Genomic DNA, 27,789 nt, shown 5'->3' on the forward strand with positions numbered 1-27,789 from the left:
AAATTGGAAAGTACACTTACCCAAAAGTCTTTTACTGAAGTTAAAGGTAGATCACAAGTATATATTTTTTGAGACAGATTTTTTTTTAAATTTGCAAAAATGAAGATTTTACTATGCTCTTTTCAAAAATTTAATAAAAAGTATGGGTCACCGTGCTATTTTTCAAGCTGTGAGGCGTTGAAAATTGTCAAAATTTGGGTTAGTTTGTTCATGAAAAAACACATTAGTGTGCATAAAAAAAATTCTATGAGATAGAATTTTGAAATAAATTGTGAGAAGTAAGGTTTTTATAATATGTTTTAAGAAAATAAAAAGAAAACATGGTGTCACCGAACTTGTTTTCTTGCTACAAGTAAAAAAAAAAAAATCCCTATTAGCCCAGTATAAATTTTGTACTAAAAGAGTTATCTCCCCTAAAATGGCTCATTTGAAAAAAAAATGATTTTAAAATTAAAAAAAAATATATTTGTTAAAATAATTTGTATAATATGATTAATTAACAAGTTTTCTTTAAATATAAAAAAACAGTCTAACCATTGAATTGCAAATCTGTCTCCAAATTTACAGATTTAGACAAATAACTAGACCGATTTTGTACTGTGATTGTACAATCCAAGATGGCGGTATACCATGAATCTACCTTAAGAAAAAGCAATCGTCGATAATCTGGACACTGCAGATTTGCTTCATAGTAAAAAAAAAATGATATTGGATGGGGATCATGGAAATATAAATATATATAAAAAAAAAACTAAAGAAATATGGAATAATTAATATTTCAAACACACCAGGTGAGTTCGAAAATCCGTGCTACTCATATATTTGTAAAAAGTCTTCATACCCTATATATGTTTTGAAAAATTGCATTTAAGCGCTGTCAACCAAACATTTTCAATAGGATTATTATAAAATTGATATCAAACGTTTCTATTGGCAAGGAATCAATCAGCACCGATCAACTTTTGCCATCTTTACATTCATTGGAAATAGAAATTAAATGGGAAACACAATGTTTACCTTAATGTACCATTCAAGTGTATATCAATATTAAAAAACATCTCAAAGCATCTTCTTGAATTTTTTATTATCAATATGAAAATATAGCTTTTACAGTGGTACGATTGCCAATAAGACAACTATCCACAATAGTTTGAATGAAGTGGCTATAAGTAATTATAGAAAACCGTACACCCTTCAATAACATGAATAATGAGAACGTACATTTGTTTATGTTTTATACTTCTCGTTCTAATTTTGAAACAATGTATTCATTTTACCGCGTTTCGGAAAACATCGAGAAAATGTTGTCTACAAGGAACGTTTTAAAGGGTTATGGCCCCTTATGTTGCCATGTGAATTACAAAATTTTCAAACTGCAATAGTATCAAAACAGCACAGACAATGAATAATAGAGGTGGACTATTTTGTACATATACCTTGGGAAAAATTCATGCAAAGCATTATTATTTATTGTTTCATTACATTTAAAAGATAAAAGGGATTTGTGGTAAATAAAACCAAGACTTTCTTAGAAAATCCACCAACTTAAATACAGAGATTTATAAGATTTTAAACAAAGATTACGCACCTGTTTTCCATGATGTGTTAGCGTTTATTATTTACAAAAAGTATTATTTACAAAAAGTCCTAAACAAGCTTTAAATTCAAAAAAAAAAAAAAATCGTGATAAGTTACTAAAGTCGTCGGCACCATTGAAAAGATGTAGCTGAATTGGTCCATATTTTGTTTTGTTTTAACCAATATCTAGATTTATAGACTTGTTATACGAAATTCATTGTTAGCAGTGCATGCAATAATCCTCTATCTATCAAGCACCGAATATACAAATATGAGAGTCCAAGAGGAAAGGCTGTGGTTGGTCTATAAAATATCTTGTGTTAAGCATTGAATCAACACACGGGAACATAATCCTGAAGAACGGTATGCGTTGGTGGTTTTATGATCAAACCTACACGGCTAAATGCATTGTTTTGTTGTTGTTATTGTAGTGTAGTTAGGACCCACATTGCACACTAACCGAATCAGCCAAAATATGTATATATATTTCCCTTGAGTCCATTGACTGTAGGTAAAACGATTTGTCATTCGGGTTTTTGAGTTATTTAAATCAATCGAATTAGATGAAATAGCAACGCTTGATTTTGTCCACAACACATACCCATACCTTAGTGAATGACAGCTGTATAGTAAAAAAGACTTTTTTTTGTACCACAAATATGTGCATTTCACTATAAATTGCAAGTGTTGTAACAACTTTGTAAATTTACGTTCCTAACATAATCATCATTATTATGTTTTATTAAAAACATCTTGTAAATCATTATACGTTACTTATCAGAGTTTTACTTGTTATTATTAATAGAACATGAAAGTAAAATAGAAATTTGGAAATGATTGAGCAAACAAACCCATTTCCATGGTAAACAACAAAGATACCAGTCTTATAGTAATTGTGTTTCTTCTTGTACAGACTTCAAAAATCACATTGATATCAGAGAACCTTGACATTTGTTTGTTGACCTCTTGTGGAGACTAATAATGGTGGTATTATAGTTAGGAGGTGATACCAATGCTTTATTTGTTATTTCAAAAATGTTATCAAGCAATTTTACAACACTGAAAAAAACTTAAAAGAACAAAAATACCACGGAAAATAATACACGAAGGGTCCTCTATCAAATGGCATAATAAAAGGCTAAAACACATCTGAAACTGCCTGTAAGATAATTCAACATAAGTTTTTAATACATGTTTAAATAAGAATATTTTTTTTATTGCAAATGAGACAACTACACACAACCAACCGAACCATATACGTTATACTAGTAATAGGATCCGGATTTGACAAAATGGAAAACAATTTTAAAAATAAAAATAATGTTAACAAAAATACATCAAAAACTAAGATGAACTACAGCGAACAGACGGCCACCACTGCATTACTGGCTTCTGACCATAAAGGGGCACATACAGAATTTGTCGGTATTGTACAAATAAGTTGGCGATAAACACTTTCCCGGGATAGTGGTCAACCATCACAACATAAGAATAGTCTTAAGTTTTCTCGTTTGATTGTTTTTACGTTTTAATTCCGGGACCTTTTATAGCCGACTATGCGGTATGTTGAAGGTCGTACAGTGACCTATACATGTAATTGCTAAAGTATGTGCAAGTTTGGTAATTTTGTGAAGAGTTGTCTCATTGGCAATCACACCAGAGCTATTTTTGTAATGTAAAATATGTATGAAGGGCTTGACTCATCAGATCGACTCGAAGCACACGGCCCCCTCCTCCCCAGAAAAGAAACAACCCCAAAAGCACCTCAACTTACGAAACTGCAAAACACACCAATCATCTTGTTGTCATTTGATAGCTGTCTCATTATCGTTTGCTTATATTTACATTCTGCACTTAATAATACACATTCGTTAATAAATTATATCATTATATTTAAAGCTAAATATCGATTAAGCCTGGACAAATTGATCATTAATCCCAAATACCTATGATATTGCTGTTTTATATGATCGAACAAAAGCTCAGCCTTCAGTATACCAATGACGTTTATTTGCACATTGCTCTTTGCTGGTGTAATATCGGCAGTTAACAACACACACAAAATCTATAAATACTCCTATTGACAAAAAAGATACGATTCTACTTTAGTTTCAAATATAAAAGAAAAATGTTTTACTTTGAAAATGGGATTTTGATACCAGTAATCGGAAGATTCCACAAGTAAAAAATATAATAAAAGTACCAAACTCCAGTGTTTAAAAAAAGGGGAAAACCATAAAAACTGACATGATTAAATGCCGTCTCTCAACGGGATTTACTTTTTAAATTATAATTAGTTTTAATATACAGCTATCATGGATTAAAGTGTCACATTTTCTAGTAGAAAATATACTACTGAATTTTTTAATTGGTTTTATGGTAAACCAAACATTTGTTATAATACTAAAATCATTCTTGACAACCTGCATGGAGAGTTTGAAATATGAAAACAAATTTGCAAGTGATGTAGTAAAATTGATAACGTATATGATATTACAGAATAGGACCATTTTTGATTGCATTATCAATATATACTAGGCAAAAAAAGAAACGTTACATTGGTTTTTAATTTGAAAATATCACATATATTACTTTTAAATATTTTCATGATTAAAACTAGTAACCTGAATGATTTATCTATCAAATTTTCTCATTTATAAAAATATCGGAAATGACGTGACGTCATTTTCTGATTTCCAACAAATAACCATTTTTTTTTTAATTTACCTGTATAGATTTGGAATCGAGTTGTCCTTTTTGTCATTTATTGTGTCGAACACGATTGTTAACAAAAGGTCGCATTAAAAATTGAAAAAGTTACACGTAAAACAATGTCCCGTCTACGCCAAAATGTGAGAGAACGAGCTATTGGGATGTTGGCAGCAGGAATGACTCAAGTGCAGGTTGCAAATTATTTTAATGTCTCTAGAATGACTATTGCAAGGCTTAAGACTCGTCTTAGAGATACTGGCACAACAAATGATCGCCCCCGTAGTGGCAGGCCACGTGAAACAACGTTACGTCAAGACAGACATATCCGCATCATTCATCTCCGGAATCGATTTGTAAACGCGTCACAAACTGCACGACAAACCCACGGAAGACATAACAACAGAATATCTGCTCAAACAGTTCGTAACCGATTGCATCAAGTTGGTCTAAGAGCTCGTCGTCCATTGAAGGGACATATCCTTACGCAGCGTCACAGGATAGCGCGACTTCAATGGACACGGGTACGGATTCGATGGAATAGGCAAACATGGATACAGGTTCTTTTTACCGATAAATCTAAATTCAACTTGAAATTTAGCGACGGCAGAGCCAGGGTCTACCGGAAACGCAATGAACGATTTTCTGATGCGTGCGTGCAGGAAACAAATCGGTTTGGTGGTGGCGGAATAACCTACCAGGAACGCACCGAGCTAAAAAAACATCGTTGGTAACCTAAATGCAACAAGGTATAGGGACGAAATTTTGGCTCCAGTTGTTCTCCCGTTTCTCCGAAGACATCGTTTAAACCACGTTTTTCAGCAGGACAACGCCCGTTGTCACGTGGCACACATTTCGATGACCTTTTTCGAGAATAACCATATTCGTGTGTTGCCTTGGCCAGCAATGTCTTCAGATTTATCACCAATTGAACGTCTTTGAGACGAACTTGGACGACGTATCAGAAATAGCCAAAATCCACCGGAAACGCTAGCCCAGCTCCGAACAGCACTTTTCGGGGAATGGAACAACATCCCTCAAGATTTTATTCGACGTCTTATTGATTCAATGCGACGGAGGTGTCAGGCGGTCATAAATGCAAGAGGTGGTCATACAAGGTATTGACATGTTAACCCGAATTCTGTACTCGTCCTGTTAAAATTGTCCAAAAATGTGCAATATTGTTTTCAATAAAAAAACTTGTCATTGTTCTCTTCAAAATTATGTTAGCTAACTATTCCATTAAATTTTTGTTATCATTTTTTTGTTATAAAATATTAAAATGATCTTATAATCATGTAACGTTTCTTTTTTTACCTAGTATATAAGTATTGACTTAATAAAATAATTAATTAAACTCGGGAGTTTTGCGAACATTTTTTTGTATCTATGATCAAAACATGCCATGCGTATCATATGTAGTATCTGTACCTGTATTGCAAAACACCTTATATCCCTTGTATATGTAGTTTTGGTATCATAAAACAAATGCACTTGTAATGTTTGTTATTTAATTTATATTCTTGTTACATTCGTGTTGATTCCTGATAAGTTGGTGGAGGTTCATTTGACAGTTTTGAATTTAGATAGTTTGAATCCGATTGTTCATCATGTATATATGACAGATTGGTTTTTCCATAAATTGGATTTTTAATTCTTTCATATTTTGTACCCCGTCTGTTTTCTTCGAAGGCCGGTCCCCACTCTAATGTAGGCTTCATAAGCGTTCTGACCTACATAAAACAAAAGACATTTTGAAAAAATAAATAATAAATAATTTGCTGGGTTGGTGTGTAAATTTTACGATAGTTACGGGAGCACCTTCGGGTCATACTTGATGTCGGAAGTTTGAGACTAAACATTTTAGGCCCTAAATTGTATTACTTCTAATGCATTTAAACATCTTTGAGCGCTTAAAAAAGGACATCGGTATCGAATGTACGAATTCCCTCATTTTACATTAACTCATGTGGTTTCAACCGCACATCAACCTTCTGGATAGAATATATACATTCCACTTTAATTATTTGTCCTTACATGTTCAAAAAATAATTTGTTTCATGGAAGAATTATTTAATTATTTGATTTAATTGAATATAAGCAATTGAATATAAACATCCTCTACAAAATAAGAAATGTAAGTAAGAATACGTTGTTGGTTTCTGTCATCATATTTTTTCCTTTGATAATGAAACAAAGAATTCGCGTTTTAGATTTTCAATGAATAAAATGGAAAAACAAACGTCACTTTAACATCATGATGAAGGTATGCGTTTGGTACGAATTACATAACGCTTAATTTCATTCAGTATTCCAAACTTACCCCTAACTGACGCCTTGGGATGTATTTGAACAGAAACACAGTAGGAATGGCTAATATTGGAAACAAACAAATAAGCCACCACAGAGCAAGTCCATAGTCCGGATATTCATAATCTTCCAGTGTCAATGGTTCATACTGGTATGCTTTAAACACAATGACAACCTAAAAATGTAAACAGATCTGTACGATAATGTACAAATTTCGCGCGACAAAATTAGTACTTCCATCGTGGCAATAAATTAAGGAAAAATGCCATTTATTTTATAATTAACAACAACTAATTGGTAATAATGACATTAAATTGCACCAGTTTTGACTCATTTTGACAAAACTCGAAGCCAAAACACAAAATTTTAACTTAACTGATTACATACTCTATTAATAAGAGTTATTTAACATAAGGCAAAGGACCCGTCGTTGCCAAACAAATTATAGAATTTGTTGCACCGTAATTTGTTGCACCACAGTTTGTTGCAACGTTTTTTCTCTCATAGTTTTTGTTCTCACATCCAGATCATTTTGGCTCTCATTTATAGGATGGTTCCTGATTGATTGTCGTTATTTGATTTTTTTCTTAAAAACTGATAGATAAAAACTAAGGTTTTACTTACAAACAATGCGAATGGCGTGAGAAAAGACCAACACAAAACAGAATCGTTTAACGTGAGTTGTAAAGATAAAACAGTGCGTAACATTATTTTATCAAAATAGTGAAACTAATTGCCGTACAACAAATGTTCGCATCTCGTCATTTTGTTATTGCCTTTACCATGCGTGTATATATGTAGCTGGGCGAACGCAGCCCGCAATCAATCAGTTAGTCTTCCTTGCGATCCTTTCTGTGGTTATGAATTTTCTCTCTCTTAGTTTTTGTTCTCACATTTATCCCTGTTTTGTTCTCACATTTATCCCTGTTCTTTTTAGCGTTCATTTATAGGATGGACTCCTGATTACCTTTGATAACTATTTAACACCACTGGGTCGATGCCAGTGCTGGTGGACGTTTCGTCCCCGAGGGTCCCCGAGGGTATCACCAGCCCAGTAGTCAACACTTCGGTGTTGACATAAATATCAATAATATGGTCATTTTTATAAATTTCCTGTTTACTAAACTTTGAATTTTTCGAAAAACTAAGGATTTTCTTATCCCAGGCATAGATTACCTTAGCCGTATTTGGCACAACTTTTAGGAATTTAGGATCCTCAATGCTCTTCAACTTTGTACTAGTTTGGCTTTATAAATATTTTGATATGAGCGTCACTGATGAGTCTTATGAAGACGAAACGCGCGTCTGGCGTACTAAATTATTATCCTGGTACCTTTGATAACTATTTAACTGACTTATTTGCTTTTAACTTACAAAAACTTATGAAAACCAAAACGCCGTATAGTGACTAAGAGTGTATTTCTTTCTAACACAAACGATAAATTAACTCATCATAGATATCAGGACTAAATTTTGTTTATACGCCAGACGCGGGTTTCGTCTACAAAAGACTCATCAGTGACGCTCGAATCCAAAAGCGCGCACATGTTTTGATCATTTCTTTCAAACATATGTTTGCAAAATTCACATAAACTTTGACAAACTATGTAAACGCTACAAGTGCGTCTACAGTTTGTCGTTTGTCGTTTGTTAGTACAAACGCTTCATTTGTTCCTTTCTTCAACCTGAAAAAACGAAGTGTTTGTTTCTACGATTGTAAAATTCTGTTTACCAACAACATGTGCATGCATTATTGAAAGTGCAAACAGGGTCAGTAAAGACTTATTAAACGATGTATTTAGCGTTTAGAAAACAACAAAAAACGCGACACAATGTTTACAAAATTGTGGTAGGAAAGAAATGCGGCCTAAGTTTGTTTTACTTACAAACAGTACGAGTGGCGTGAAAAAGGACCAACAAAATCTCCAATAGAAACAAGGCCGTTTACCCAACATCATTTCAATGTCGTCAGCAAATTGTTTGTAGCCTAGAGAATAAATAGCAGAAAATTACAGTTAATTTGCATTGTGAATGTATTCACATTTGAATGCAAATGTATTATAACAACTAAACATCTACGTGATGTGTAAATAATAAAGACAACGCTCTAAATATAAGAGGTAAAACCAGATCTAGATGTGGAAAGTCCAAACTTAATTCGATCGTCCATTACCTTTATGTTTTTGGGTCTTCCCTGATACATGGTGTTAGTAAAGAACATTTTAAGATGGTTGGCAAAGGGTAAATGAAAATGTTTGGTCAGATTCAGGGCACAAAGGATAATTAATCATAGTCGAACCTTGCAATAAAGATACCCGGAAGAAAGTTAGCGAGACAAGAAAAAAATTAAATGAAAAAAAAATACCGAACTCCGGGGAAAATTCTAAACGTAAAGTGACTATGCAAATGGCAAAATCAAAAGCTTGAAAAATGAAACGAATTTATACCAAAAGTCATATTCCTGATTTGGAACAAGCATGTTCTTATATAGAACAATGTAGATTATACCTGGTTTTGTTGCTAGCTTTACCTTTCACTTGTATGACAGTCGCATAAAATTCCATTATATTGACAACAATGTGTGAATAAAATAAACAGACATAATAGGTAAAAATGCAAAAAATAGGGGTACAGCAGTTATTAATGTTTTATAATCTTATCAAAGATAAACAAAAGGAAAGACAAGAATAGAAAAAAATACCCTTGCACTATTACATATGTAAAACATTGTATGCAAACTTGTAGCGTAACAAAAATAAGCAAACATAAACTTCGACATTGTTTGTAAGTACTTCTAATAGTTTGCCATAGCCGTATTTGGCACAACTTTTTGGAATTTTGGATCCTCAATGCTCTTCAACTTTGTACTTTGGTTTTATAAATATTTTGATATGAGCGTCACTGGTGAGTCTTTTGTAGACGAAACGCGCGTCTGGCGTACTAAATTATAATCCTGGTACCTTTGATAACTATTGCCATTAACACACGAACACCTGTTTTTGTAATTTTGTGTCCAGAGCACTTAGCTTTGATCAGGACTTTTAGATCACATTAGAAAATAATGAGAGGAGAAAAAACCTAAGAGACTTAAAAAACCAATTGTTGATAATTTCAATAATCATTATAACAAATACATACCATAAATCCAGTTAATAGCAATACATTCAAACAGTCCAACAAAAAGCAATGGGAAACCACTAATGGAGTTGTCCACCAATTCAAACAAGTAAAATCCTCCCTGTAATCATAGTAATAGTAAAAATTCGATAAAACCCTTGCACTAAATAAATAAACATCAAAGAATGCTTCATTTAGCAAAATGATCGGTAGATACTGGTAGACAGGGTTCGCCAAAAGTGTCGGATGATATGTTTACCCTTAGCTACAGTATTATAAAAGTTTCCTTTTTTTATACGATTAATGATGTATAGAGTTCTCTAACTCAAAAACAAAATATTTCACAGAAAAAATGTATAATATGAATTATGCAAAAAATGAAACATTATCTATAGGGGGTGATACCATGAGGGCCTGCTAGCCCATTATAGCGATACCGACTCAATAGTGTTTTTAAATGTATGATGTAAACTATTTCAGTAAAAATAACAATTTAATTTTGTGTGCATACTCATTTGTATGTAGACATATATTTTTGGTCGATGTTATGCTAAAATATTTTTTAAATAACATTTTATTACATTCGACCGTCATACGAGTGGTAGGTTTATCTAGCTATAAAACCAGTTAAATCCATCAATTTCTACATTATAAAATGCATGAACCAAGTCAGAAAATATAACAGTTGTTATCCATTCATTTGATGCTTTGAACTTTTGATTTTACCATTTGACTTTCCTTCTTGAATTATCCTCGGAGTTCAGTATTTTTGAGATTTCACTTTTTATTGTTTCTTTGTAAAAATATTGATATGTATTTGTTGTTTACACACTTTTCTTCAGAACCAATCAAAAATCATCAACTACTAGTACATAATACATACCCTTGTTGTCATAGGCAAAGCAAGCAAGTAGAAAGACATGCACACTGTCACACGAAAAATTGCTGAATTTCTCCAGTTTTTTCTCAAAGTAAATGCATATTCATCTATAAAGGATGCCATGACAGTTTCCATTATTGAGAACTGTAACAAAATTATGCATATAAAAAAGAAACCCTCAAAATGAGTCATGGTTAATAGATTTTTTTTTTATTCATCACCAAGTTTTGCAGTGAGCTATAGTTTTTGTGTTATGAACTAGAGGGTCTAAAAAGCCTGTGTCGCTCACCTTGGTCTATGTGCACATTAAACAAAGGACACAGATGGATTCATGACAAAATTGCGTTTTGTTGTTGTTGATGTGTTTGTAGATTTTACTTTACTGTGCTATTAATACACAGCATTGTTGTTTGTTATACCATCAATGGTGCATTCGAAAGTCAGATCAATTTTCTTACAAGAATTGTTAGGCGTTTTTAGAATTGTAAAACGCATCGAATGCAAAGCGCTCTGAGGGCTATATTACCTGCTGGAAATGTATTTGACCCTTATGTTCTATTTTCAGCCATGGCGGCCATGATCTATATCATTATGCATATCATTTTACAATTTACAAAATTTATGAAAATTATTAAAAATTGACTATTAAGGACAATAACTCCTTCAGGAGTAAATTTACCATTTTGCTCATCATAACTTATTTGTAGGTCTTACTTTGCTGTACATTATTGCTGTTTACACTTAATCTCTATCTATAATAATATTCAGGCTGGCCGAGTCACCGGACACATTTTTAGAACTACAAACTCCAATGATGATTGTGGTCAAGTTTGGTTAAATTTGGTCCAGCAGTTTCAGAGGAGAAGATTTTTATAAAAGTTAACAGACGACGCCGGACGATGACGATGATCAATTTGTAAGAGATCATATAGGTTTACAGATCATTATATGACGGTTTGGTATGTTTGCGCGTCAAATTCGAAATGTATTAGCTCAATAATCATATGAAATCTCGTGTAGTACGTGTAATTGACCCTTTGTTAACTGTTCATTGGTGCATTTGCATAGTGTTAATATATTAAATTAATGGAGTACACACACCAACAACAAATGGAAGTTTTTAATGACCTTGACTGGCTATACAGCCCTTGCACGATCGGTACAAATACCTATTTATTTATGAATACATACCTCGGAACTGAAACCAATTATAAGCATCATGAAAAAGAAAAGAACAGCCCACACTGTTGGAGCAGGCATGTTGGAAATTGCTTCTGGGTAAGCAATGAATGCCAAACCCGGACCTTTTAATAAACAATAACATAGAGGTGGGTTTTTCCATATTAGTTATCAAGATGATCATATAATGTTATTATCATACATTATTTGGTAGGTGTTTTCTCAGTGGGTCAAAATAAGTGTTAACGTTTATTGGTTTGAGTTGAACGAAAGCAGCCTGCAATCAAGCAGTTGGTTTTCGCTCACTTTATGAAGAAAATATAAAGCCCCTTTTTTATCGTCTCGATTTATATAAGACGAAACGCGCGTCTGGCGTACTAAATTATAATCCTGGTACCTTTGATAACTATTTACACTACTGGGTCGATGCCACTACTGGTGGACGTTTCGTCCCCGAGGGTATCACCAGCCCAGTAGTCAACACTTCGGTGTTGACACGAATATCAATTATGTGGTCATTTTTATGAATTTCCTGTTTACAAAACTTTGATTTTTTGGAAAACTAAGGATTTTCTTATCCCAGGCATATATTACCTTAGCCGTATTTGGCACAACTTTTTCGAATTTTTGATCCTCAATGCTCTTTAACTTTGTACTTTTTTGGCTTGATAAATATTTTGATATGAGCATCAATGCGATAGTGGCGATATTTTAAAACAAGGATGATCTTCCTTTTCCCGCGCGACCGATACAAAAGTGGTCCAGCGTTCTCGATTATCCCAATTTTCTGTGAGTTGAACGCCCTTTAATACGCTCGGAAAAAAAGGATACAGATTTTTCTTACTGAATATTAATGTAATTGCTCAAAATACAATTTCTGGAAAAAAAGATAAACGATTTGTTTTGATTTAAATGCCTGAATTGTTCTATTTATAGAATTTCGGGATCTTTAAGATGTAGTCAATGAAATATGCAATTTGAAACAGAGCGAAACCATGCAAACATTATCAAAATTTCATAAAGATTTTTATTATTCTACGTATAAGTTTACTAGAAATTGGAGGTAAAACAATTAAACAATTATAGTATAGAGTGTTATTACCTCCCCTTGCAACCTCATCAATAGTAACACCTTTTTGGTGAGCCATGAAACCAAGAACGGTAAATATTACTAATCCAGCAAAGAAGCTCGTTAAACAATCTACAATTGGTACAATTAAAGCATCTCTGAAAATATATTGGTAACAAAATCACTATTTTATCATATGATATGTTAGACAATTTTCATTTTTTTAACTGATCTTCCCTTTTAAGTGACACAACCAATTTGTTAGAGATCATATAGGTTTACAGATCATTATATGACGGTTTTGTATGTATGCGCCTCAAATCGAAATGTATAAGCTCAATAATCATATGAAATCTCGTGTAGTACGTCCCTATTCTTCGCACCTTTTGAATTTCATGCGATTCCCTTAGTTCAAGCGTACTTTGTTACTTTGGTTTGTATATTTGTAATCGAGTTATGGAAACTGCTGTTGCATTAAATCTAGTACCACTGATGCCAATAAGGTTTTTTTGGGTTCTTTTTTAGAAATCGCTTTGTTTTGGCCATTGATAGTCTGATTTAGTGATATCTTCAAAACAATGTGATTTTTTTTTATATAAATATCAGATATCATAAAGAATATGTCACTTCGAAACATTTCAGGTTATACAAACAAGATGATTTATTTTGTTCAGTATTTTTTTTTCTTTTTCTATGCTAGATTTCTGTATTGTTCAATACAGAAGTGATAAGAATGCATACCGAAGACAAAAATTGTCAAATTTGTTGTAACTGGCCATGAGAATTAGACCTCCAGAACAGGCACTGAGTGAAAAGAATACTTGAGTGGCAGCGTCACTCCATACCTAAAATAATAGCAATATTTGTTTTGCGTACAATAACCCATTTTTACTTAAAGATTGAGTAAAATAATTGAAATGAACAGAAATATATAGTGGATAAAACTACAAATGAATCAGCTCAAATTATGTTACACTATAGTCACCCAGATTTCTCCCATGCAATAAATTAAAAGCAATGAATGACCGAACCCGTTAATGGGATGTTAAAATATGCGGCCCTCTGAATTAGAAATGGTGACGTAAAATCTGATACGTCGTTTGTTGAGTGCTACACCCTGTATACGTTAAAAGGGTGCAGGTATTTCATAAAATCGAGAGTAAAGTTTAGAAAAATAATGAAATGTTTTAAGCATAAAAAAAACGTGTATTCTGTTCAAAAGCTTAAAGTTTGGGTACAAATATCTGACAATATTCCGTTTTACTTTCTGTATATTTGTGCTCGAAACACAAAATCCAGTTCTAGTATTGGTAGTCTGAGTATGATAATCATGTTCGAAATGTTTATGACCGTAAATCCAGATAGATCTCCGAAAGTCTTTAAAAAAGAAAGTATAAAACAGAACTTTTTTAGAACATTGTAAGTAAATATTAGACACACGATTTGTACTTTTATCAGATTGCTACTACTACTTACGGTTGAATCTGCTAGTCTGTCCCATTGTGGTGTAAGATAATAATATATTCCGTCAGAAGCACCATCTAAGGTAACTCCTCTAATGAACAGAGCCAGCAGTATTATATATGGAAACAATGCTGTGAAATACACAACCTGAAATTTAAAGCAATAGCTATTAACAGGCCGTATAAATGTTCGCACGTGTAACATTAAGTGTATTTATTTTTGTGACAGTAGCAAAGTTAAAAAAAACTGTTCACTTTGTGCGTTTAAGGTGGAATTGGAGTCTAAAATAAAAAAGATAGAATTTGTTCAAACTTTGCCAAAACGTAGTATCTATTGATAAATGTTGTAATATATAATAAAAATGATAGGTCACCGCGCATTTTCTCAAGCTACAGGACGCGACAAAATTACACATTTTGTAAGGATTATGCAGGAAAAAACACAATGTTGTGGTTAGAAACTAAACAAAATGATAGAATTGTTAAATATTTAAGGAAAAGATAGCTTTCAGACAATGCTTTGAGAATTTCAAAAGAAAAGATATGGTCACCGTGAGTTTTTTTCGGCTAAAATACAAAATAGGAAAATTCCATGTAGAATCCTTCAGAAAATGCACTATTTTAGAATTACCTCCCCTTTAAATGGCAATTTTAAAAAAAATAAAAAACAAACAAAAATAATCAACATTTGCAAAAATATTTATATTTATGTTATATTCTTATAAAATGGTTCTTTTAAATTAAAATTCATATTAAATATCTGCATTCCTGGATAAAATTATGCTATCTTGATAGAAAATCTGGACCTTTGGTTCACTGTTTTTTACAATCCAAGATGGAGGAAGACACCCATACCACTTTAATGTTACTTGGGAGATTGTGACACAGTGCTGACGGTTGAATCCATATTTTGACAATTTTACCTAAAATGTCTGTTTTGCTCACTCATCGTTGTAAATATAATGGAATTTGATGCGACTGTCATACAAGTGATATATTTAGTGCTATAAAAACACGTTCAATCCACCATTTTCTACATTTGAAAATGCCTGTACCAAATCAGGAATATGACAGTTGTTTTCCATTCGTTTGATGTGTTTTATTATTTGATTTTGTCATTTGACTCGGGACTTTGCGTTTTGAATTATCCTCGGGGTTCATTTTTTTTTGTAATTTTTCTTTTTACATGTCAGAGGTCTGTGGTAGAATATTCGTCTCGATTCCGTGAACAAGACATTTGAAATTGACACATGCTACATCTCCATTCAACACTTATCATATAGCAGTAAAAACGGGAACTGGTAGACTGTCAATCAAAAAAACTTGCCGGGCAAGAGTGATAAAAAATTACCTAAATAAACATTGAGTTTCATGTACCGGACTTCAACATATTCCGTAGATAAACCCAGTGTTTAAAATTTATAAATATTCTTGTTCCGCATGTGTTATTTTTTCGGCGTACTACAGAGAAAAAAGTACGGTAATGTGTCAGAAACTTATAATTGAAACTGTGTAACAGCGAGATATGACCGAAATCTACGACACAGTTTATCTGTAAGGGTCATCAACTGAAGGTCCAGGTACGAAACAAATCTGATTAGATTTGTGGTATTCTTAATTTTAAGTTCGATCAAAATTGGTATTCTTTTTTTTTAATTGAACGTTGAAATACAAATGGTAGGGCAATTTTAAATAAAAAGTGAACTTACAAAATACATAACTCGAAGAAAAATTAAAAAAGGAAAGTCCCTTATCAAATGGTAAAATCAAAAGCTCAAACACATCCAATGAATGAAAAACAACTGTCGAATTCCCGACTTGGGCACGAATTTCCTTGTGTTGTAAATGTTGGATTAATCCTTGGTTTATAACTAGCTCAACCTTTCAAATGTATGACAGTCGCATAGAATTCCATTATATTGACAAAATTATGTGAAGAGAACAAACAGACATAATTGATAAAAATGTAAAAGATTGGGGTATTTTTATTTTTTTTTATAATAGAACAGACACCTTTTTTTTTATCAATCTCAGTAAAAAACAAACAACTTTGTCAATAACTAAAAAGTAAATGGCATATAGAAAATCTATAGACAAAGCGCATAAGCAAAAGCAAAAATGAAAGACAAGAATGAAAAGAAATGTCAATAGCACATTAAGACATTAGCGGTTACAACAAAACAAACAAAAACCGGCCCCAATAGCACCATAACACAATGTTTGGCGGGATGTGTAAATACCGAGCAACGAGAAAAAGGGTTTTACCAGATATAATTTATATTCCAATGCAGGTGAAGTTGGTATAATTTTTATAATAAATAATTGCTGCTAAGGTGGGAGAAATTTATAATTTCAAAATTAAAATCGTCTTGTTTGTCATAGATTCTGGTACTGAGATGACTGCTATGAAAAACTCGAGGTAGAAGTATTAAAATGTACCTTTCCAAGACTTTTGATTCCTTTTGCCAAAACTGCCAGGACAACTACCCATGCTAACAATAAGCACAGAGCTAGTTCCCATCTAACTGCTCCGAAATCATGTAGACCATCGGACATATTCAATACTCTATCACTGAAAAACACATATTAATTGTGAAGTTAACAATTCCATTTTAAAAGTATACCTTCCTTTATGATACATGTCCATTCTTTATGTCATTTTCACTGCTTTACGTGAAAAAAACACAACAAATATAATCATATGATCACATTAATTCTATTTAAAATGCACAGTCTTAAATCGAGATCTTTGAATCTTTATTGTGACATTCAAATGAATCTTTGATGTCCCTTATGATTATGTTCATAGTTCCTAACTTCTTTTTTTTATATAAATTCTTGGCTTCAAAATGTTAAGCTATGAGCGTTCCTAGTGGACAAAAATCCAGTAAAGCGTTTCGGAAATGATTTGTTTTTTTTCAAATTTGAACATCAGCTGTGAATATGAATGTTATAAATAATCATAAAAAAAACTTCCCTGGAATATTGTGTGATTTTATGATTTCACGTTGCATGACCAAAATAATAGTGGACAATAAATATTTAGAATCAACATTTTTTCTCCACAAAAACGTATCCATACTTACTAAAAGAATTCCTCGCTTTTGGATCTTTCTGTTCCAGTGGTGTTAGTGAAATTACTTGGAATTAAAACTAAAACGGATATATTTGTAATTAACATTCATTTGGTTCATTAGTGCGCGGCAATTCAGGTTTCACAACATTTTATTCGACAGGGATTATTCACAGTAAATGTTAATGCTTTATTTTGAAACTTACTTTCTTCAAAGTATAATAACTTAATATTCTACAGATAAAATGTTTATGAAGTATGCACGAGTCAAATGCCTTGGGAAAATTTTTTGAATAAATAAAATTTTGTTTAACTAACAAAAAATTTATCAAAAATGTTAAGAGAATGCTTTAAATTGAAAAGGAAGGTACTCTTTTTATTCATAATAAATTGTATTAAGAGATAGAGATAAAATTTATTAGAATTGCTTATTAAATGTGAAACGAATGGGAGGTTGAGCTACATGTAGCATCAAAATCAGATTAAACCTTCCATTTTTTTTTCGGAAAATGTCTCTACCATGTCAGATATATGACAGTTGATAAAGTTAGTTTTTATGGACTTATATTTTTTTTTTAACTCTAACTTAGAGTTTTCTTTTAAAAGATAGTCTTTTATACAGGAACTTGTTTATATTTAAAGATCCTTTATTAATCTTCGATAAATAATGTCGTCGGATTGCTGTCTCAATGACTAATACCTGTACCTTCTATTATTTGGAAAGCAATGTACAAGATTTCTGTAGAATCGAATTCATAACAGTGTGGCTGTGGATATTGATTGGCGCACTATAATATCCTATTGACTGGGACAGATTAGGTTAACGTTCGTCTATAACGCCCATTGCTCACGACGTCCTTAATATAGACATTTAAACTGTGGGGTCACCAAAGGTTCTCAACGCCTATATAAAATAATTCGAAATACTAATCAGGAATTTGTGTTTTGATTTATATTGATTAATTAAACGTCCTTTACTTGTGTTTTTGTTATGTTTCGACAATCAATTTTCATAATATGATATCGCAAAGCCATGTTCTTTCTGAAAAAAGAATGACTTACTGGCTTTAAAAGTTGCAATGCATGTATTGATTGATTATCTTTTTCGGATGTTAAAGCGATTTAACAATTCGAATTATGCCATCTTTTCACTTTTATCTGGTCTAATTTTATTTTAGAACGAATGCATAATCCACTTTCACAAGTTGTGCAAATACAAAACATAAAGACAAAATATACTTCTGCCCGGTCTTTTTCGTACTTGAAAGTTATTGGATAGTAAGAAAGCTATTTGGATTAAACCTTGTGAAATTTGCATGCATTTACGTTATTGTATTGGCAACATGTATCATTTGGTGTATATAGGAAACTTAAACTGTTCTGATATACTGCTACTATACTTGTGAAAAACACTTGGCAACAGAAACGCATTCATCTTATTTATATTAAAATCGACCCAATTTACATAGAAATAGACGTCTTCGTGCATTTTGTGATCGCAAATAAAATATGTTCCGGACCTTATGAGTATTTGGACCATACGCGCATGACCATACCCGTCATACGCGTACGGTCGGACCATACGTGTATGGTTGGACCATATGAGTATACGCGTATGGTCATGACATATGCGTATGGTCCAAATACTCATAAGGTCCGGAACACATACATGATATTCTGTGCGTTGTCGGTCGTGTATTATTTTTTTTCTTTTGTTGATGGATTTGACGTCTTTCTGTGAGTGATTATTTGTTCATGACTTTAAACTTACTTGCAAATAATTTAAAACCAAGACTTGAATTATAAAATGTCCAAACAAACCATGGTCTTTTTTAAACATACATCACTTCCATTGAAAAAGGCTAAAATTCGCCAGGTCTTTAATTTCAACTTAGTGAGTTGACTAAAGTAATGTTGCGGACCATTTTCTAATTTTCATGCGGTATCCCTATTTTTTTTTCTCTCGCTCAACTTTTGCGGTTTTTTTTTCATGCCAAGACCTCTTGGAGCTTTCATTCTATAAAGTGTGTATTTTGCTAATGGTTGAATTCCATACGGGGACCAATAGCTTGCTAACGCCTGTTGGTCCCTAGAAAGAATTTTTCTGATTGTCTATCACACTACATATTCTTATTTTAACATACAGTTATATCTATGATAAGAATGAGAATTGAATTGTCATTGAGACAACAACCCAACCAAAGAGCAAAAAAAAGCCCAAGGCAACATGTAGATCTTTCGTATCAAGGGAATTGCTATAAATATATTTATTTCAGGTTAAAAGTATTAGGCCATACTCAAGTTATAAAATAGATCTTGTCGTCAACTTTTGCAACCAGCTTCTATGTTTCAATAATGCACCGTTCATCTTTTTTGGGCTTCGACTTTTCCATTGGACAGACAATTTTGTTTTCGACTATTTTAAAAAGATGCATTTTTTTACAAAATCATACAAGTAAGGAGTCTCTGGCCTTTGGTAGTCTTGTATGTTTATTAATTTGTGTTTAGGATTTAAGTATGACGTACATTTTCACTGAACTAGTACACTTTTTATAATAGTGTTCGATATCGCTCGGGCAAAAATAATCACGAATATAATGCCTACCCATGTTAAAACTACAATAAAGTATAGTTTGCATCAATTATTTCTTGAACCTACCATTTTTTTTGTCTGTGTTGGATTTGTGTGGCATTAAAAAACTAGAGGCTCTAAAGAGCCTGTGTCGCTCACCTTGGTCTATGTTAATATTAAACATTGTACACAGATGGATTCATGACAAAATTGTGTTTAGTAGTTTCTGTGGAAAATGTCGGTGAAAATCTACAAATTTTGTGAAAATTGTTAAAAATTGACTATGAAGGTCAATAACTCCTTAGGGGGTCAATTGACTATTTTGGTCATGTTGACTTATTTTTAGTTCTTACTTTGTTGTACATTATTGCTGTTAACAGTTTATCTCTATCTATAATAATATTCAAGATAATAACAGAAAAACAGCAAAATTTCCTCAAAATTACCAATTCAGGGGCAGCAACCTAACAACCGATGATCCAATTCATCTGAAAATTGCAGGGTAGATAGATCTTGACCTAATTAACAATTTTACTTCCGATCAGATTTGCTCTTAATGCTTTGGTTTTTGAGTTATTAGCCAAAAACTGCATTTTACCCCATGTTCTATTTTTAGCCATGGTGGCCATCTTGGTTTGATTGCCAGGTCATTGGACACAATTTATAAACTAGATACCCCAATGATGATTGTGGCCAAGTTTCAATTATTTGGCTCAGTAGTTTCAGAGGAGAAGATTTTTGTAAAAAATTACTAAGATTTACGAAAAATGGTTAAAAATTGACTTTAAAGGGCAATAACTCCTAAAGTGGTCAACTGACCATTTTGGTCATGGTGACTTATTTGTAGATCTTACTTTGCTGAACATCATTGCTGTTTACAGTTTATCTCTATCTTAAATAATATTCAAGATAATAACCAAAAACAGCAAAAATTCCTTAAAATTACCAATTCAGGGGCAGCAACCTAACAAGAGAATGTCAGATTCATCTGAAAATTTCAGGGCAGATAGAACTTGACCTGATAAACAATTTTACCCATGTCAGATTTGCTCTAAATGCTTTGGTTTTTGAGTTATTAGCCAAAAACTGTATTTTACCCCTATGTTCTATTTTTAGCCATGGCGGCCATCTTGGATGGTTGGCCGGATCACCGGACACAATTTTTAAACTGGATACCCCAATGATGATTGTGGCCAAGTTTGGTTAAATTTGGCCAAGTAGTTTCAGAGGAGAAGATTTTTGTAAAAGTTAACACCGGACGCAGGACGACGACGACGACGACGGACGACGGACGACGGGCGCCAAGTGATGAGAAAAGCTCACTTGGCCCTTTGGGCCAGGTGAGCTAAAAAGAGTATAAACTATACAGTGCAACTTCCAACAAGAATACAAGATTTATTGATTTTTAAAATGCGACCAAAATTAAAAATTCGCTCGCAGCGGAAAATTCAACAGTTTGATTTTCATTGAAATAAAATAATTAACACTGGACACTTTTAATTTGCAAAACACTCATTTGCAAATCCGCCGCCGCCTCAAACAAGAGCTACAATATCATGTATATAACCAAAATGTGCGGAATTACATGGGATTCAATAATTTCATTGGTTGTATACTGTCACTTTCATATTTATTTTGCAATTTGAATTATAAAAACATGGGATTTTCAATATCCCATGGGACAGGGCAAAATCCCATGGGATTTACCATTATCCCATGGGATTTTGGTTAAATCCCATGGGATTTTTTTTGGTCCCATGGGATTATTGTAGTCCCATGGGATATTTGTTGTCCCATGGGACAAAAAAAATCCCATGGGACTATAATTATCCCATGGGATTTTTAATATCCCATGGGACAAAATAAAATCCTATAGGATTAAAATTATAAATATATATAAATATAAAGTTATGTGTATGTTACAATGAATGCTGTTTGGTAGTAAAATGTTTTAAATGTATACAAGTTTTTTTTATATTTTTTATATATACATATATAAAAAAATGTTTTCTATTTGTTTATATGACAATAAAGATTATTCTTATTTTGGAATGTATAATAATAATATTTTAAAGAATAAAGTCCTTTCACTGAAACAAAATGATGAAATTTCTAAATAAATGAAAAAATATTGTTTTGAAATCTTTGTCTTCATGGTCTTGTTTATTCTATTATGAAAAATAGAACTGAAAACATATTTCATATTCTGACTGAATAGTTCACTCTTTTCGTGAGGTATGATTTTCTTTGTTATAGGTTCATTGCAATACTTGTATAGGCAAACAATTTGAATTATATATACCTTTGTGGTGTACATAATAGTATGCTTATATTTGCAAATTTATAATATAAACACTTTTTGTTAAAGTTTTTGCTTTCTTTATTCCCAACTTGCTATGTACAATTATTCAGTCCACTATATAAGAGTGAAGTCAATAAATAATTTCATTCACTAGAATATTCCTGCAATTCTTAGACAAAACATTTTTTCAATCTATTCTTCAAAGATCTTCCTCTGTACATCTTTATTGAATGGAGAGATTCAAATGAGAAGACAAAGCAAGTTTATTTGGACAACAACATTCTAATATCTAGTTCATTCGTTCCATCTTTCAATTGATAATCACATTGTTGTATTTATATGATCAAGTTCTTGTGCATCAATGATCGTGATGATATGACTCCTTTTTGTTTATAGTCATCATGTTCAAATTTCTTCTTTCAAATAAATGTAGGAAAAAACATGTTCCATTTCAAATTAATAAAAAAGTCGCACTATGGAGAAAAATACCAGCTTTAAGTTTTCCGTTCGGTATTGATCTGTGAATGATGACCATGAAAATCGAGATGTCTGACCTACAAATACACAAACTCAAAAATTATCAGTGAAGAGATCAATAAAATGGCTATTTTATCATGTTTATGATATTAATATGATAAACTTTCATTTAAATATTCAAGTACTAAATTACAGAAATCGCTTAAATTTTATAATAGTTTAGTAAAGTACAGCTTATTTAAAATTATAATAAAAAATATAGGCCACAGATGAGTTAAATAAGATATTACATTTCTAATGCCAAAAAATGGCATTTTTGCACCAAAGGGAGATAATTTGGAGCTCTTTAAATGATATATGCATTTTAAAAGTCATCTGGGGCCAAACCGAATTGATTGTTTTGAATGATTTGGTGTACCATGTGATAAAGTTATAAATAAAATGAGTTATGAAAAAAAATTATTAAACATTTTTCTGAAATTGTTATACGCTAGAGCCTCCTTAAATGTCATTTGATCTCTATTGGAGAAATGTCTCATTGGAAATCAGACTGCTAAGTGTTTCTTATTTTTATATCAACCCAGCCATATTATACCTGTCTAATATCAGGAGCTTGTGCATAGTTCAGTGGTTGACGTTGGTTTATATCCGTCATTTTTATTTTTCATAATTTTTTGTTTTTATAAATTAGTCTGGTATATTTGACGTTTGAATTGATGCTCTTTTTCAAATTTGGTTGGTGTTGACTTTTATAGATTACTATAACATGTATAGGGTATGGGTTTTCTCATTACTTACAGGTCATCAATGGCCTCTAATAAGTAATTACAATGCTTACATCCACTAAATTGAACTCTGATGGATAGTTTTCTCTTTCATCATACCACATCTTATTTTAATAAATATTTAATCATTATTCAAGGACAAAAACTTTTATAACAGTGGACTTACCATTTAGGCTTTGTTGACCTCTGTAAATCTAATTTTGTTGATAATTTCTTCTGTTTATAGTTTCTCCTTTATCTTTCATGTTCTTGCCCTACACATAAAAGGGTAAATATCATTTAATGACAAAATAACTACTACATGTATTACATAATTAGTAGGCAACTGAAAATTTTGTCTGATTTGTATATAACATCAACTTACTCATCATTCTTGCTGTTCAATATCATGAATATTATCATTATTCTATGAATATGAGGTAAAATTAACCTTGGCAGGCAGACATCTTTTTTTTTATATGATACCTTGTAGTCATTCCATACAAGTAGACCTATGCTTAAAAAATCTAAGGCCAAAATTAAAAATATGTTTGTTTCCCCTCCCCCCACACGGGTCAAAAATAAGCGCCCGGGTCAAAAAATTATTTTCCACAATAAATCGAAATTATTTTTTTCCTGAAAATAATTTGTTTCCATTTTTGGAATATGCTTGAAAGCTAAAGGATTGATAATCTAAATAAATGCACTCAAATTGAGCACAAACAACTGATAAGTGGCCTGGACTGGACAAGTCAAACCATTCATGTGACCATGCTATGACAATCACATCCTGTTAAAAAAAACTAGAGGCTTTCAAGAGCCTGTGTCGCTCACCTGTTAATGTGTTTACTGATGTCGGCCATCTTCGTTAGTAGGCGGGGTCATTAGAAACTTTTTTTAAAATAGATACCAAAGTATTATGATTGTGGCCAAGTTTGGTTAAATTTGGAAAGTAGTTTTAGAAATGATTTTTATACAAGTTACAAAAATGACGAAAAGTTGTTCAATATTGACTATAAAGGGCAATAACTCCTTAACGGGTCCTCTAACAATATTGATCATGCTGACTTATTTGTAGATCTTACTTTGCTGAACATTATTGCTGTCTACAGTTTATCTCTATCTATAATAGTATTCAAGATAATAACCAAAAACTGCAAAATTACCTTAAAATCACCAATTTTAGGGCAGTAACGGTAACCCAACAACAGGTTGTCCAATTCAACTGAAAATTTGTGAGGGGATATATCTTATTCTGATGGACATTTAAATCTTGAAAGATTTGCCCTAAATGTCTTAGTTTCAAAGATATTTAAAGCAAAACCTGCATTTTACCACTATGTTCTAATTTTAGCCATGTTGGCCATTTTGTTTGGTAGGCTGGGTCATCGGACACATTTTTCAAACTACAAACCACAATGATAATTGTGGCCAAGTTTGGTTAAATTTGGCAAAGTAGTTTCAGAGAAGTAGATTTTTAAAAAAGTTACAAAAAATGATGAAAAGTTGTTAAAAATTAACTATAAAGGGCAATAACTCCTTAAGGGGTCGACTGACAATTTTGGTCATGTTGACTTATTTGTAGGTCTTACTTTGCTGAACATTATTGCTTTTACAGTTTATCACTATCTATAATAGTATTCAAGATAATAACCAAAAACTGCAAAATTTCCTTAAAATAACCATTTCACAGGCAGCAACCCTTCAACAGGTTGTCCAATTCGTCTGAAAATTTTAAGCAAGATAGATCTTGACCTGATCAACAATTTTACCCCCATGTAAGATTTGCTGTAAATGCTTTGGTTTTTGAGTTTAAAGCCAAAAACTGCATTTTACCCCTATGTTCTATTTTTAGCCATGGCGGCCATCTTGGTTGGTTTGACGGGTCACGCTACACATTTTTCAAACTAGATACCCCAGGGATGATTGTGGCCAAGTTTGGTAGAATTTGGTCAAGTAGTTTCAGAGGAGAAGATTTTTGTAAAAGTTTACGGACGACGGATGACAGACGCAGGACGACAGACGACGGACGCCAAGTGATGAGAAAAGCTCACTTGACCTTTCAGGTCAGGTGAGCTAACAAGAACCTGCCTTCCTGGTCTGTTTACAAAGGGTAGACCCGGGGGAGGGGAAACAGACATTCTTTTAAATGTGGCCTGATAAAATGACAAAACCATGAAAACTTATCATTGACCAAAGAACAATAAAATGCGGTCATGGTTTATATATGAATCTGCCATTCAGACATGCACACCTCACAATTGTTTCATATCTACCAAATATAATCTACCTGTTACTTTAAACATATGATAAACTGACAAAACAATACCGTGTTTCATTGACCAATGAACCATGAAAATGAGGTCAAGTTAATATAAAATATGACAGACAGCTAAGTGCATCTTACTATTATTTCATTCACTAAATAAAGGGGCCTTATTGCTTATAGTATCCGGAAAATAGACCAAAATACAAAAACTAAATATTTTCAAAGTTCCTTATACCCTGCCAATTTGTTATGGTTGTGCCTGTTCCAAGTCAGGATCCGATAATTCAGTGATTGTCATTTGTTTATATGTAACATATCTGTTTTTCAATTTTTTTGTACATAAATTAGGTTGTTAGTTTTAAACTTTCAACTTGGCTATCATGTGTAAAATCATACAAGTGTTGGGAAAACAGGAAGTTGTCGAGTGATGAATCTGAAAATGCATCAGACGGTATAGCTGACTTATTTAACCCTGACACCAAATTTCAGAAATCCTTCTATTGTATTTCTTAAGGAAAATGGGACAAAAAATATTCATCGGACGCAAGGATGGATGGACAGACAGGGGTAAAACAGAATACACCCCCCCTTTTTTTTAAATGGGGGCATAATTTTAATACAGGGCTATAAAAACCCATGCAAGATGTCAAAACAAAAAGAAGTAACATAATTCTTACTTGTTAGGGGCTATTTATTTATTGTCGGTTATACATATCTCATTGCAACATATTAAAGGTCTGTAGAGCTTTTATCCGACATACATATATGACAAGCACAATACATTTGTACATGAAACATAAAGCTCATCACTGAGATAGTAGTCTCAGATAGAGGGAGGCGGGGTCAACCAAACACCCCTATTCAATCTGAATGTAGGACAGAAAGTCACAGTCAAAAAGTCACACACTGTCACAGGACAAAAAGTCACAATTTAGTTTTGAGATTATTTTTCTTTGAACACGAAAACACTCTTTTTGTATTTTTCTTGAAGTTTTATACATGAACATGATGTAGCAACTTTAAATTAAAATTTATTAAAAACAAATAAATCAGTGCATTAGGTTTGCGCACATTACCATTACATTTGCGCACAAAAATCATTACGTTTGTGTGCAGCTTTTGATTACATTTGCACGCATTTTTTAACAGGTAAATATAAAAAAAAAGATATAGTATGATTGCCTTTTACAGTTGACTATGCGGTATGGGCTTTACCTTGGTCTTTGCTCATTGTTGAAGGCTGTATGATATGACCTATGGTTGTTAATGTCTGTGTCATTTTGGTCTCTTGTGGACAGTTTTCTCATTGGCAATCATACCATATCTTCTTTATATTGGCTTATTGGTGAAGGCCGTAAAGACCTCTAGTTGTTAATGTCTGTGTCATTTTGGTCTCTTATGGACAGTTGTCTCATTGGCAATCATACCACATCTTCTTTTTTATATTATGAACAATTTCCTAAAATTAAAAATGAATATATGTAATAAAAAGAAGATATTTCAAAATCTTTTTTCATTTATATTCAATCAATTGTCAACAAATTGTTTGTGACTTTTTGTCCTATCAAATTTGTTACTTTATGCCTGAGTTTGACATGTGTTTGACTTTTTGTCCTGTGACTTTTTGTCGGAATGTCCTGTGACTTTCTGTTCGTTTACCTTCCATCTTAATCAGTGAACTGAATAATTGTTTTTTGCAGAAGTCCGGGGAGTGTTAAAAAATCACATGTGCAAGTTGAGAGTCAACACTTACAATACTTTTTCAGAATGTCAGCAAAAAAGAATCACTGGTGACAGGGGAGTGTAACCGATGAATTGATCCTGAATCAGATAAGATTTTCCCGGTACGTCTAAACACCGCTCATGAGGACCTCCTGGGTGCACTCATGCAGGGCACACAAAGTGCACTCATGGCAGACCCTATTTAGTGGCCGTCGTATCTGCACACATGATGGATGTATATATTCGTTATAGATCGTCATACACTTCTCATTTTAGAGTTAAATTTGCAAGCAACCTCTTAAGAT

At 32.5% G+C, this 27,789-nt stretch overlaps 1 protein-coding gene and 1 long non-coding RNA gene across 2 annotated transcripts in view; both read right to left on the reverse strand.

Annotated features, from left to right (window-relative positions):
- Positions 1-5,752: 5,752 nt before the first annotated feature.
- LOC134721211 (sodium- and chloride-dependent glycine transporter 1-like) overlaps positions 5,753-27,789 on the reverse strand; it is a 50,247-nt gene continuing 28,210 nt past the window's right edge. Inside the window, exons 6-16 of the mRNA XM_063584015.1 lie at positions 17,392-17,458; positions 16,745-16,877; positions 14,319-14,453; positions 13,584-13,687; positions 12,876-13,000; positions 11,786-11,898; positions 10,598-10,738; positions 9,736-9,835; positions 8,484-8,584; positions 6,611-6,772; positions 5,753-6,020 (exon numbers count right to left, since the gene is read on the reverse strand). Of these exons, the coding sequence (XP_063440085.1) occupies positions 5,814-6,020; positions 6,611-6,772; positions 8,484-8,584; positions 9,736-9,835; positions 10,598-10,738; positions 11,786-11,898; positions 12,876-13,000; positions 13,584-13,687; positions 14,319-14,453; positions 16,745-16,877; positions 17,392-17,458 (1,388 nt within the window). The 3' untranslated portion in view covers positions 5,753-5,813. The remainder of the gene's footprint in view (positions 6,021-6,610; positions 6,773-8,483; positions 8,585-9,735; positions 9,836-10,597; positions 10,739-11,785; positions 11,899-12,875; positions 13,001-13,583; positions 13,688-14,318; positions 14,454-16,744; positions 16,878-17,391; positions 17,459-27,789) is intronic.
- Positions 22,196-27,516, reverse strand: LOC134721212 (uncharacterized). The gene is made up of 3 exons (XR_010107830.1): positions 27,422-27,516; positions 23,681-23,768; positions 22,196-22,806 (listed from the first exon to the last, which is right to left on the reverse strand). It is a non-coding gene; the product is annotated as an uncharacterized LOC134721212 (long non-coding RNA).

Source organism: Mytilus trossulus, chromosome 6 (assembly GCF_036588685.1).
Source record: "Mytilus trossulus isolate FHL-02 chromosome 6, PNRI_Mtr1.1.1.hap1, whole genome shotgun sequence".
Taxonomy (NCBI): Eukaryota; Metazoa; Mollusca; class Bivalvia; order Mytilida; family Mytilidae; genus Mytilus; species Mytilus trossulus.